This window comes from Ammospiza caudacuta, chromosome Z (assembly GCF_027887145.1).
Source record: "Ammospiza caudacuta isolate bAmmCau1 chromosome Z, bAmmCau1.pri, whole genome shotgun sequence".
NCBI classification, from domain to species: Eukaryota; Metazoa; Chordata; class Aves; order Passeriformes; family Passerellidae; genus Ammospiza; species Ammospiza caudacuta.
Genome location: NC_080632.1, coordinates 46,714,471 through 46,728,992, shown reverse-complemented (window position 1 = coordinate 46,728,992; position 14,522 = coordinate 46,714,471). Strand labels below are relative to the sequence as shown.

Sequence of the window (14,522 nt, the reverse complement as noted above, 5' to 3'; positions counted from 1 at the left end):
GTTTTCACAAGCAAAACTGTAATTTAATGAACAATAGCTTCCACAGAAAAAGCATTTTCACTGGTATTTATTGCAATGGACTAGCTTACTGAAATGGAGGACATTTTATCTATTAGGGGAGAACAGCTTGGATATAGTGGCAAGTAGGACTTTATAAACTCTTGCCTGTGCTGACACCACAATGCTATTGGCACAGAATGGTTTGGGTTGGAAGGGACCTTAAAGGCCATTTAGTTCCTATTTCCTTGTCATGGGCAGGGACATCTTCCATTAGACCAGGTTGCTCAGAGCCCCATCCAGCCCAGCCTTGAATACTTCCAGGGCTGGGTCATCCACAACTTCTCTGGACAACCTGTTCCACTGCCACATCACCCTCACTATGAAGAATTTTTTCCTAATTTCTAATATAAACCTCCCCCCCTTCAGTTTAAAGACATTGCCCCTTGTCCTGTCACTAGATGCCCTTGTGAAACCTCCCTCTCCTGTTTAAGGCCATTTTGCAGATGAAAGTGAATGGAACAGCAAATAAGTTGGTACTTCAACAAAACTGTGTAGGGTGATTTGTCTAACATCTCCAAGCAACCAGCGCATGTAAGTGGGACAGGGAACACTTTATGATGTTACCAGTCTCCACATATGAAGGTTTCTGTACCTTGTCAAGTGAAGTGAACTGCTGTTACTGAAGTTTTATTTTCATAGAAACAACATTCTTCCCATTTCTCCCCCTACATATCAAACTTATACAGATAAGACTGAAAAATGGAAGTCTGCTAACAACTACATATAAACAAGACCATTCAAACTTATGAGTAAATAAAAATACCAGCTTAGCAAGTCTAGGACTCCAGAGAATACCTTAATAAGATGGTCTCCCTTCAAGATCTACAGCAGGTGTGTAGGAATAGTTTTTATTTAATAGATACTGCATCTTAGCTTCTGGACTACTCTTGGAAGCCTCTCCTCTTGACAATGCAAGAGAACTGGAGAAATTAGCCTTAGTAGCTTCTTTTTTTGCCCAAATTAGTACTTACCTTCATCTTGGTTGCAGCATCATCTAGTGTTGTGACTTCATGGTCTTTATGCTCTCCAAAAAGCTTATCAATAGCAGATATTGGGCATTTGCAGTGGTAACAATAAGTGTCTACTTGTGCTTTTTTCAGTTCTCTCTGTGGGCTCTCAACTTGAGGAATGTTTGTTGCTGATTTTTCAGGATACATCACCACAAAGCCTGAATCTTCAAGCTCAACAGGAGTTCTTTGTTCTGTCTCATTAACAAATTCATAACTATCAGCAGCATGATCAAACGAATCCCTGTCTTCAAATAATAGCTCCTCGTGTGTAAATTGAGATGATATTTCATCTTGCAAAAGTTCTTCTTGTGTAATCACATCATAGTCCATTGACTCAGCAAAATCTTCATAAACATCACCGCGCTGCTCCTCTCTTTGCAAGTCTGGATTTTCTGTTTGCTGAATGGTAGGAACACAGGACAGATGTTCCTGAGTAAACTGATCATCTACACTGTCTTCAGTGGGAGCCCTGACATATGGAACATACTTTTCCATCTGAGGAAATGCTGTTATATCTTGCTGTTCTTCCTGCTCAGTACTAGCTTCTTGATACGCAGCTCCGTGATACTCCACTTGATGACTGTATCTTTGTTGACTTGGCTGCTCTGGCAACTCTTCAGTTCTTTCTACTGGTACATTTTCTTCTTCTCTTTGTTCAGTGGTATCAGTTCCTGCACCTGAAAGAACTGTTTTGCTTCCAAAAGGAATGGCATGTGTTGGCTTGCAAATTGTTGCTTGAATGTTGCTGTCAACCTGGAATTTGTCTCTCTCCATAACAACTCTTTCTGACAGAACCTCAGTTCTGACATATTGAACATCACCAGATCCCTCCTCCTGGTTATTCTCTGAACTCCAAACCAAAATTCCTCCCCTAAAGGACTCATCTTCTGGTATCTGATCTTTCTGAGGCCCAATGGCTTTACTTGGAATTTCATCTTTAAGAATGTATTTTTCAAAATAAATTCCAGTTCCATCATCTGTGTCTGAATTTCTGCTAGGGAAAGAAGCATTAGAATTACCACTTTCTTCATCGGAGGGAGTCTCATCCTTTGTCTTTTCTCCTACTGCTTCTGCATAGAGGTCCTTGTATAAAAATGATAGAGCAGGTGGCTCCTCTAAAAGCTCTGGGTTAACAGCAGCAACAGTGGTAGGGAACAAGAGAGATCGTTCTAGCACTCCTTCTTCTGAATCGAAGAGCGGGGTTCCTGGTGACTTGCATTCATCTTCTACATTTGTAATGCTTTTATTGCTAGAATCAATTGATTTCTGCAATGGTAAAGGTTTTGAAGCATCTGCGTAGGATTGCATTTTGCCTTCTCCTTTTATGGTACCGTAAAAGACTTCATCCAGGTCCTTAAGTAAGGAAAACTCTTCCAAAGTATCTACCTCAGTACTCTCTTTAAAAGGTTTGGCTTCTTCCTTAGATTCATTGGGGTCTTCTGTCACAGGAGACAATGAAATTCGTCTTTCAAATTGTGGCTTAATTGGGGATTTGTCATCAATCAATGTATATTTTTCAAAATAATCCATATCAGCAGTACCATTATTAGGATCCGACTTGGCACAATTATTGTTTTCTGGCAACAGATTTTCTTCTTGAGTTTCTTCAGTTTGCTCCTCATCCTCCTTTTTGACCAATTCTGTTAGTTCATGGCTTGCAGTCTTTCCCAATAGAGAGCTTTCTGAAATTTCTGTGATTCTTCCAGAAGTTAGGGCTCTCTGGCCATCCTCGACTGATTTTCTTCTAAATGAAGGATTTGTTTCCAAGTATTCTAATTTATCAGGCATGTGTTTACTTTCTTCTTGATCAACAGAAGAAATATGTGTAGGTGCATGAATATTGAGTATTTCATAACCTTCTGAAATGATATTAAATAGATCTTTTTGTTCAGTAGTCTCCAGACCATGCTGGCTGTCTTCTACAGCACTTGCATGTACCATTTCTTCCTCTTCTCCTCTCAGGTAATGTTCAGACACTTCAGACATTTTGCCTACCTCCAGATGTTGCATTGCTTCAGCTTTTGTAGGGTTTAAAGTACTAGTTTCATGCTCCAGAAGTTTATGTGGACCTTGATTATCTCCTACCAGAGATGGTAAATCGTACCTCTGTGTTTTGGGACTAGTGTCTGAGGACTTCCTGTGAGAAAATTTATTTGACACTGATTCAGAAACTCTAAATGTATGTCCCTTAGTCTCTGTAGTCCCATGAACTGTGAATTCTGTGCAACTTCCAGCTGGGAATTGCTTTGATCCAAAATCGGAAGCTTCATTTGGAGTAAGCTGAATTCCTTGCGTGTCTACTTCTGCAGTCCCTATTGGACTAATTGAGCAAGCTTTCACCTCTTCTGCCAGCCAGCTAGCCAGCCCAAAAGATGGAATATCTGGGTTCTGCTTTTCTTCAGAACTTGAGCTAAGGGGCTTAATCTCTGCTGAGGAGAGGCTACCCAATTCACCAGAATAATGCTGTGTTTTGTGTGTCACAGTTTCTTGAACAAGGTCTGACGGAACAACTCCCAGATGCTCCAAGGTTGTATGCTTTTGGTCTTCAAAACCTTGTTGCATTTCACGTTTATGCTCTCCTTCAGTATAAATGCCTGAAAATTTGTTAGATTGCTTTCCAAGCATGTCTGCTACATCAGATAAAGATGATGGAATATTTTGTTTCTCTTCATCATCAGTGAGAGCCACTGATACTGGCTTTTCAAGTTCTGACTTTCCAGGTAATTTATGAAAAGGTATAAATGACTCTGATGACACTGCTTGCTGGTCTGCTACACAAGTCACCTTTGACTCTGTGGTCATTGCCCTTGGCCCTGTATGTACATCAGGTTGCATTTCTTGCTCATATTGCTCAGTAGTGAATTTGGGTGAACTTCTGAGCTGGTCTGGAGACAAATATATTGTATCCAACAAAGAAGATTCGGGCTTGTCTTGGTCTTGCACTTGAGACCTACTCTCCAAGTGCACTGTCTTTAAGCTTGCTGTTTCAGGTGAACTGAGTTGAATTTTTTGCAACTGTTGTTCATTGTGTGGTGGAATTACATGTTCACACTCTGATTGTATGGGCTGGGTAATAAATGGCTGCATTTTTTTATTTTCTTGTTTAGCAAGGGACTGTGTGGGAATCATATATTCAGAAACTGGTTTTGAGTAAGGTGGAACTTCTTGCTGGCATGTTTCATCAGCTGAATAAAATGGAACTGAAGGTTCAGACTGCAGTTTTGAAGGTACAGTCAGGTAATCCTGACTTTCTAGACTTTCTGTTTTATCTGTAGAATATGATAAATTTAGTTGTTCAGATTCTAATTGTATAGCTGTATGAAAGTAATGTGGAGTCTGTTCTCTCTCAGCTTCAGGTAAAATTTCATATTCAGCCTCTGACTTTGCAGCTACAGGCAAGTGTAGAAGACTTTCTGTATTCTCTACTTCTTTTCTTGCAAAAGAGGACCCTGGCTCAGGCAGAGCAGTTTCTAAGTGTTCTGTTTTACAGCTTGAATAAGATATTTCTAAATGTTTGGGGGGTGAGCCTCCAGTTACAGGTGAAGACTTTGGACTTCCTTCAGGGCTTGTTTCAGAGACAGCGTGTGAAGCACCCAAAGGTACAGGCATTGTTTGTTCAGTAAGAGATGAATATGGTTGAATTTTGTGGCTGTGTGCTTCCTCAGTGGAAAATGATAAATTTTGTTGTTCAGTTTCCAGCTGAGCACTTCGAGATGAAGGAGCACCAGTGTCTTGCTTCTGTGAATATCCTGCTCTCAGTGGGGCCATTTCACGCTTTTCTGCTTTGTAAGTAGGTCTTAATAAATCTGATTGTTTGAAATCTGGTTGCCTAGTTCCCTGCACCTCGGTCCTGACAAAGGTATGTGCTACAGAAGGTGTTTCTGGCTGCTCTGTTTCAACATCAGGGGACTGCAAACTAACATGTGGCTGTTCTGGTTGGACCTCATCCCTCCACTTTGTTTCGCCAGTGAAATATGGTTTCTCTGGATGCTCCAGCTGGGCAGGCTGTGGTTGATCAGCCTTGCTACAGGAATATGATAAATCTAGTGGCTTTATTACATTAGTCTCTGCTTTGCCAAGAGAGTATGACAAATCTGGATGTTTTGAATTCAGTTTTTCTGGTTGCAACTGTTCTGATTTTCCTGTGGAATACGAAATATCAGAAGGAGTGAACCCTGCTTGTGCAGCATCCTGTTTTTCTGTTTTGCCAGAGGAATACAAGAAGTCTGGGAACTCCCCTTCCACTGTAGATGTATTTGGTTGCTCTTCCGTGCCATGAGGACTTGAAAACACTGGTTGCTCCAATTTTAGTTGCACTATTTCCTCTGGGTGTAATGTATAGCTTCTTCTCTCCTGTTTGACGTCCAGCTGTGCACTTTGTTTTTCTTCACTAACAGAAGAGGACAAATCCGTGTGCAGTACTTTGCCCGTGGCATCCATGACACTTGCATGTTCAGACTCAGGTAGAGCAGCCCATGATGGCTCTGTTTTGACAGATGAATGCAACAAACTCTGTTCTTTCAGCTCTGGCTGAGTTGTTTTATGAGGTTCTGCTGTGCCAACAGAGAATGACAAATCTGCATATTCTGAGTTTGCTTGGGAATTTTGCATTCCTTCTGTATTCTCCATAGAGCACTGTAGCTCAGGGTGTTCTGCTTGCATTCCTGCATCTTTCCATTCCTCTGCTTTTTTGAGAGATGATGAAAACTCATTTGTCTTTTCTTGCTCTGGTTGAATCTTTTCTTGCTGTACTGTGCCAGTGGAATGAAATAAATCCAGGCACTCAAAATCCTCATCAGCAATTTGAATTTGCTGTGTTTCACCAATTGAACATGATAAATCCATTGTTTCTGCCTCTGGCTGTATGATTTCATGGTGTTCTAATGTGCCAGCAGATAAATCTGAATGGTGTGATTTTGCGTTTAAAGTTTCTTGTTCTGCCTCACTGAGAGAATGACATAATTCTAAATGTCCCAATTCTATCCATGCTTTCTTGCCTTGTGCCTCTTTTTTGAAAGAATGCAAGAAGCCTTGCTTCACCTCTCCAGCAGTTTGTTCTTGCTCTGTTGTGCCAGATGACAGATCTGGTTTTTCTAACACTGGTTGTGTAGTTCTTTGTGGCTTTCCTTTATCAATGGAATGCAGTGAATCAGGATGCTTTGGCTCTGCTTTTAACATTTCTCCTTGCTCCATTTTTCTGCTTGGGGATGGTGCATCTGGAACTCTGTGTTTCTCCTTTGCAGCTTGTGAATGCTCTGCTCTGCAGACAGACTGTTCCCCTTTAGAGCATTCCACAGCTGTGTGCTCTGTCCCTCGTTGCCCCACTTCCTTCGTCAGGGGTGCCAAGCTTGCATGGCCTGGCTCCAGCTGTGCAGGTGGGATTTGCTCCATTTTGTCATGACCATACAATGCACCTGGCTTCTCCAATCCCAGCTGGATTGTTTCCTGCACTTTGTTGAGGGAATGTCCTAGCCCAGGGTGATCAGGTTTCAGTTGCGATGTTTGCAGCCCTCCTACTTTGAAAACAGAGTAAGGCAAATTAGAATGTCCCTGCCCTGGTTCTGCCATTTCTGTTTCCTCTGCTGTACCCACAGAACGCGACAAATGTGAAATTTCCACTTCTGGCTGAGCTGTTTTCTGTTCCATTTGTCCAAAGGGATAAGTTTGCTCTGTTTCTTGTACTTTTTGTTGTACCTCTGTGAGGTCCAGAGGAGATATTGCATCAGTATGCTCCACCTCTGGTGGTATCCTTTCATCATCTGGCCTCTCAATGGAAAATGATAAATTTGGTTCTTCCAAGATCTCCTGGGCACATTCTGAAGTGTCCCTTTTATTGGGAGAATGTGTTAACTTTTCTTGCTCTAACTCCTGCTCTGTGGCTTTCTGCTGCTTTAATCTGCCAAAAGAAAGTTTTCTGTGTTTTTGATCCAATGGTGCTACTTCTTCCTGGCTTGTCTCACCGGTGCAATGTGACAAATCAGGATGCTTCATCTCCCATGGTGCAATTTCTGTATGTTTTGACTCTATTTGTGCAGTTGCTGGAGAAGTTCTTTTTTTACCTACTTTAGGCAATTCTTGGTGTTTAGACTTAAACTTTTGAGTTGATTGTTCTTTGCCTTTACCAAAGAAAAAGGATGAATCTGAATATTTTGAATCCAGTTGTGAGCATGACTGATTTGGGTATTGAGATTCTATTTCCATATTTTCATCTTGTGCTGCTTCACTCAGGCTTCCTTGTGAATCAAAATGTTCTGATTTTTGCTGAGTTTCTCCCATGGTGTATGAGAGCTCTGGATGTCCTGACTCCTGCTCCACAATATCAACTTGCTTTGATTCACCACTGTCCCATGAAACATCTGGATGTTCCACCATTACTGGCTCAGTTTCTTGTTGCTTCAAATGGAATGGTATGGTTGGTTTTTTCAATAATTTTTCTTGCTCATGAGAGGAATATGGCAAATCTGGATATTCTGAAATTATTTCCATTTCCAGTGGAGCTTCTTTTTCACTGGAAGGAGGCAAAAGTGTTTGCTCCAGCTCTTGATGTACTATTTCTTGTTGCTCTGATTTGTGCTGCACAATTTCCTTCTCTGTTTCTGTACTTACATAAAATGTTTTTTCTGGATATGCTAGTTCTGTTTGCATTTCTTCTTGCATTTGTTTACTGAATGAATATGGCAAAGATGGATGCACTAACCCTGGTTGAGCTATTTCTTGCTGTGCCAAATTATTTTCGTCTGTGACCTGTGGGTCTTTACCCAGGCTTTCTGAAATACCTGAATACTCTGTTTCCATTGCCACAGCTTCTTGTCGATCTGTTTCCTGCTGTCTCACCTCTCTTTGTACTGTATCTTGTTCCATCCTGCCAAAGGACTGTGAAACATCTGGCTGGGGCACATTGAGTGATGGTGTTTCCTGTTGCTGAGTACCAGCAATGGAACAGGAAGGAAAAGACTGCTCCTGCTCCATTTGTGCTGTTTCCCAGGGCTTTGCTCTGTCAGTCAGTTGTGACCACAAAGTTCCGGCCTCGACTCCTTCTTGTGTCGCTTCTTCAGTGGTAAATGAGAAATCCCTCTTTTCTGAAACTACTTGTACATTTTCATGCTGCTCTGTTTCACTAATGGAACATGATGGCTCTGGACCTTTTAAGTTTCTCTGTACAGCTTCTTGTACCGTCTCTCCCTGGGAATACAGTGGATCAGTTTGTTCCAGCTTTGGTTGCAATTTTTGATGTTCTGTTTTGCCAGCAGAATATGTTGTCTCTGGCTGTTTCACCTTCAGCTGTGAAGTTTTATTTTCCTGTTCTTTTTGGGTAGAATGTGGCCAAACTGGAAGCTCTGACTGTAGTTGAGTAGTTTCTCCTTGCATTGCCATGGCAGAGGAATCCAGTTTACCTTCAGACTGTGACTCCTGCTGTACAGGCTGTGGCTGTTTTCCTTTGTCAGTTTGTGACAGTTCTTTCTCCTTTGTTTTATTAATGGGATGTGATAAATCTGAAAATGCTGTTTCCAGATACCCAGTTTGTTTTTCATTCCTTCCAGTGGAATCAAATCTATCTGGATGTACCAACTGGAGTTCTGCAGTGTTTTCTTTCTCTGCTTCCTCCATCAAACATGGTAAATCTGAATGTACCTGTGCAAGCTCTTCTTTTTCTTCTTGATTTTCTTTTCCAGGGGAATAAGACTGTTCCTGTTCAAAAGGACTAAATGCATGGTTTTCTGTTTCTTCCCTGGAAAGAAAAACTTGATGTTCATTTCCCAGCTGTGCACTTTGCATTTCATTGACTACTTCCTGGGTGAAAGAAGAGTCTGGATGACCCATCTCCAGCTGTGCACACTCTGATTCCACCATTTTTTCTCTGGAATATGATAGATCCCCAGATCTATCATAGCTGGAGACCTCTGCCTCCAGCTGTGTGTTGTCTGATTCTTCCATTTCTTCCCTGGAAAAAGAAAAGTCTGGATGCTCCATCTCCAGCTGTGCACTCTCTGGTTCTATTGTTTCTTCCTTGGAAGAAAATTCTGGTTGTTCTGTCTCCAGTTGGGATCTCCCTGATTTTTCTCTTTCTTTTGTGGAAAAAAGCAGTTCTGGGTAGTCTGTATCTGGTATTGCACTCTCTGATCCCTCTGTTTCTTCCTTAGAATATGAGAAATCTGGAAGTTCTGTCTCTAGCTGTGCACGTCCTGGTTCCTCTATTTCTTCCCTGGAAAAAGAGAAATCTGGATGCTCCATCTCCTTCTGTTCACCCTTCAATTCCTCTGTTTCTTCCTTGGGAGAAGAGAAATCCAGATGCTCTGTCTCCATCTGTGTTGTCTCTGATTCTCCAGTTTCTTCGGTGGAATATGAGAGGTCTGGATGCTCCATCTCCATTTGCCCACCTTCAGCTTGTTTGTTTCCTTCAGTGGAAAAATCAGAGTGATCAAAATCTACTGCTTTATTTGTAGCTGAAGTTTTCTGTGTTTCTTCTGTTTCTGTATGAACAGGATATGAAATGCCAAAATATTTAGAATCTATATTTTCAGGAATTGGTGGTTTTAATTTAATTCCTTGCTTCTTTGTTTTCTGAAGTGAAAAGTCTTGTTCAGACTTTGTTTGGTTCTCCAAATGAACATTTTGAGTTCCTGAAGATGGGGTCTTTTTACCCTCTTCTCTTTCAGCTGAATACATTACACCTGAAGTTGCTGACTCTGACAGTGCAGTTGATGATGGACACTCAGTTTCTTGCTTTTCTGTTTCATTTCCAGAATGAGGTAAAAGCACATGTTCAGACTCAGACTGTGCAGCTTCTGATGACTGAGGAATAACATCTTCCTGTCTTGTTTCAGTTGAAGTGGGATATTTGGATTTAGCTGATGGAACATCAGGTAAGTAAGACTTTTCTATTTCCCTCTCAGGATGTTCCGACATAGATTCTATAGGCAAAATATGCTGGGAACTTGGTCTATCTAATTCACTAACAAAATCTGCTGAAACAGACTGTGGTGCAGAATTAGGCTGAACTTCCTGATTCTTCACTTCATCTAGATGATCTGATGCTGGCGGCAGGGATTGGTCTGGCTTCTTTTTTGCATTTTCAGCTGAGGGAAGCAGCACTTCTTTTTTGTCAGACTTGAATGGTGTGGAGGTTGTTGACTCTGTTATTGATGTTCTGGCTGTGGCTGAATGACTTTGCTGCTCCCTGGCTTCTTCTTCATTCTTCAATAAATGTTCTGAAACCTGATTTGGAGTCTCTAAAAGAGGTTTCCTCTCTTTTCTTTCTTCATGTTGAAGAGTTGATTCTTTCATTTTATAAGGTTCAATATTTTCAGATGAAACATCATTCTTCTTAGTAAGTTGTTTTTCAAGAGGTGATGTTGGTGAAGAAAAGCTTTGATTTGCTTGTTCTGTGAGTTGCTCTCTTTGTTTCCTCCTTCTCTCTGAAGGTGTTTCAAGAATTTTACTTCTTGCTCCCTGGAAATGTTTTGGATATGTGGAGAGTGAACCAAACTTCTGCAATCTTTCTTTTACTGATGTTTCAAGGAACTTTTCAGAATCTCCTGAAGCTGAGCTACTTCTCCGGATTCTGTTTTTCTCCAATGTTTCAGGGGCTGGCCCAGTACCTCCAAAAATTGAGTTGAACAGTTGGATTCTAGCTTGTACTGGTCCTCCAAGAATTGGACCAACTTTTCTCAGTCTGCTCTCCCTAAATATTGATCTTATTGGAGCACGTTTTACGGGCTCTTCTGTGATATTCTCTTGATCCTCTTTGTTGTCCAACATTTCCTCATCTGTGTCTTCTGTTTCCACCTGCTCTACATTCAACATGGAGGCTTGCACATCTCCTAGAACAGTTCTTGGTTCTTGCCTTTGCATTCCAGAAGAGTCGCGTTTTTTATTGCACTGGCCTCCCTTTGGTCTTGTAGCCATTGGCACCTTATTTGAAGATTTGCGTGTCCTTTTCCGAACGATCTTGCCTTCATCCATAATAAAGATAACTTTTCCTGGAGGAGAACCTACTGGTGAACTTTCCATACTGTAAAGATCAGAAGTTGTACTTGTTTCTGAGGTCCAGGGAGTAGAACATCTGCTCGAGCTGGTTTCCCAGGTTATTCCACTGTCTTCACTTTGGCATGTTACCATAGAAAAGGAAGGGTTAGTCATGATGTACTGCAGCTTGGGCTTCACATCTTCACTTTGGATAAGATCTTTTAAACTACAAACAAAAAAACAAAAGAAAGCTCTAAAAACGTACAACAAATTAAATTATTGGAGGAAAAAGCTGAATTTATTCATTAAAATTAAAATGGCTTTCAAAGTTGTAAAAATACTGCATAAGCATAGATTTTGAAGTACAAGCATAAGAAAAGTAATATTTCACCTCACAACTATATTTTAGATGAATTTAGATGTAAAACTGCATGTTGCAAGGTTAATTCAATGAAGGGGAGGTGTTTAAAAGATCTTGACAATGCAGGAAGAACAGTCTTTGATCTGACCTTGTTTTGCCAGTGAGAGGTTGAGCTGATTCTGAGGCTATTCTCCAGCATGTGTTTATTTCACAGTATAAATTAAACCTTTCATTAAACACTTCAAAGATACTGTCAGTGTTTTAATAGCACCCACACTTGCTTTGCACAAGTGTGAATGATTATACAATGCTCAAAGCCGTAGTCTATCCACTGGTTTGTATTTTATCCTTTGAGCATTCTTGATACTTAACAAAGTAATTTAGAATACATTCAACAATTAAAATATACTGACACCTCCCCAAATGAAACTGCAATGTTTTATAAAGGTAGTTTTAAACCTTATCATGTGTAACCAATACACTGTCATATGCTGTAATCAAATCTTTCAGCTAAAATAGTAAAAAGGCTGGAGAAAGGCTTTTATGAGAAGCTTTAGGAAAGAAAACTTCAAATTCTTCAAGTTCTTAAAATTAAGAGTGTAAACATTAGCATAAGCAATTAAAAGACACAATGTGTGGAGGGTTTAGTATCTTTAGGCTTGCAATATTTACTTAAAAAAAAAAGGGCACAGAAAAGTTAATCAAAGCTCGACCCTAATATTTCTTGAGTAGACAGTAGTTCATTTATGGAAATCACATTTGTAGCTGATGGAAAGAAAGGGAGAGTATCTGCTGGATAAGATGTAGCCTTCAGTAGAGCAGAAACAGTGAATTTTGGGTGGGACACTTCCTTTACACAGTTACATAATCACTCTGTTGCTCCCATGGACGAATGCACATTTATGGCCACACAACATCCTGCTTCCACTGAACAGAGGGAAGGGTCACTTTTCCACTGAAAAAGAGAAAAGCGTTTCAGCTAAAGTGAAGAAAGCCAGCTACTGATCAGGGATCAGAAAAGCAGAATCCGTCTGACCAACTGCCAGGGGCTGTGGCCCTGCACCACACGGGTGCCAGAGATACCTGCAGTTTGCAGAGGCAGGCGGACACCCCTGAGGAGAAGGTGGCACCATGCCAGAGGGTACTGAGCCCCTGTCAGAAGGCAGAGGTCTTTGAAGGAGGAAAACAAATCCTGTGGAAAGTCATTAAGTACTTAGTTAAGCAAACTTTCAGAACTGTAAGTTTTTTGTAAAGGGCACTCAGTGAAAATGCTCAGAACCTAATGGGAACAGAAATGTAATCCTGCCACTGGTGGTGTTACCCTTACCTTTCCATGAATTTACTTTCCAGAGCCCAGAACCAGAAGGGCTGTCCTGGGCTGGTCCATGCTCAGGTCTGTGCAGACTGAGGCACAGTTCATCTCTGATGTCAGTGCTAACTGAAGGCTGAAGTCACCCCGTGGGACAGTAGCCTGACCAGCCCATGGTGGAACCTCGCAATATCAGACTCCAGTGATGGAGCTTAAATGCAGTTGTGGTGACAGGGCTGGCCTGGAGATGGTGGCTGACAGGACAACTGGAAGGTCCACAATTCAAATCATGTCTGAGAGTGCAGTACTGAATAATTGCATGTTAGCCAATCGCCTCCTGCCCCTCAAACCCAGCCCTCAGATTTAAGCCCCAGCATGTACAGCTGATTATCTGCCTTGGTATAGTACTCTGTAGACAGACTAGCTCCATAGGTGAAAACTTACAGGCTGGAGAAAGAGGTATAGCAGAACACATTCATACCAATTTTTCTCTTAGTTTTTCCTTTGCCAGTTCCATGGCTTAACACTGACTTGGACATAGCAAAATATGATTAAATTAAAAAAAACAAACCCCCCCCCCCCAAAAAAAATCAATAGCAATACTACTAAGGAAGTTTTCAGTTGTTTGAGTCTACAATAACAGATTTTTTTTTTTAACATTTTTCAACTTCTAAATCATTCTTATATTTTAAACCTATTTTCTGCACTACTTGGTGCAATTAAATAGACCTTCATACAGAACAGAGCAGCACTCCACTCAAGCTGATATTAATGAATAAGTATAGATTGCCCTGGCCTGCCTATGCAAAAAGCTTAAATTATATACCTCATTATCTCATTTTCATGGTCACAAACTAGTTACAGCTCATATTTCTCTACAGTGTGAGGAGATAGTGCTTTACACTTTTAAGACCAGAATGAGAGACGTGGAACTCAAACATTTACTTCCAAAGCACTTCAAATGCTGCCCTTTTATGAACTGTTTACAAACTGCACAGTAGTAGCTGAAAGACCTCTCTCTAGTCAGAGGAAGCGTTTGCCACTGGAAAAAAGATGTTTGCAATATTTGCAATGTTTCAGCTCGTAAATGTAGATATAAAGCCACTGACATCCAGGGCAAAAACCAGTGCTGACTTTTTTCCATGTAGACATTTCATGCCCATTCTTGTTGGCATTTATATTATCAGCATGTTATTTCACTTCTAGGACATTGACTTAAACCTTTTCTTAGTCTTGGAGACACTGACAACCAGTTGTGTTGCCATAATAGCTCAAACCCAGATTTTTCTTCCTGCCTCCTCCTGCTTCTCACAGCTCCCTGCTTCTCATGACTTCTGTGCTGTGTCCACTAGGATTTCAGGTTTCTAGTCCAGCCTTGCAGGCTGCACAAATGTTCCTCTATGAATCATATGAGGGAAGAGTTTTAACCACCCCAGCTACTGTTGTGTTCACACAGTGAGTGGGGTCTACCCACCTGTGCACGCCACTACTATGAGATATACATGTAGCCAGCCTATTAGCTTTCTAAAATTCTACCTAGCCTCTTTTATCCTCTTCGTATTAGACCTTGCCACTGCTGATATAATAAAAATTGTAGCTGTTTGCTGCAGAATTTCTCACAAGCTGAAAACAATATAGATTAAATGACCAAGGTGTCAACCTATGTCTGTAATCTGCACAGACAAGATCTCATTTTCTGAAAGCTCCTACTTCAGGCACAGTGCAGGAGTGGTGGAAATTGGTATTGCCAGCTTGTCTTCCCAATTGAAGGAAGCACTTCTCCGTGGTTGTGTTTTTATTCTGTACATATCTGTAG

The 14,522-nt window shown here is 41.0% G+C and overlaps 1 protein-coding gene across 1 annotated transcript in view; it reads right to left on the bottom strand.

The window, feature by feature from the left end:
- Positions 1 to 14,522, bottom strand: part of CMYA5 (cardiomyopathy associated 5) — a 45,419-nt gene that overhangs the window by 26,199 nt on the left and 4,698 nt on the right. Inside the window, exon 2 of the mRNA XM_058823618.1 lies at positions 1,032 to 11,262. Coding sequence (XP_058679601.1) covers positions 1,032 to 11,262 — 10,231 coding nt within the window. The remainder of the gene's footprint in view (positions 1 to 1,031; positions 11,263 to 14,522) is intronic.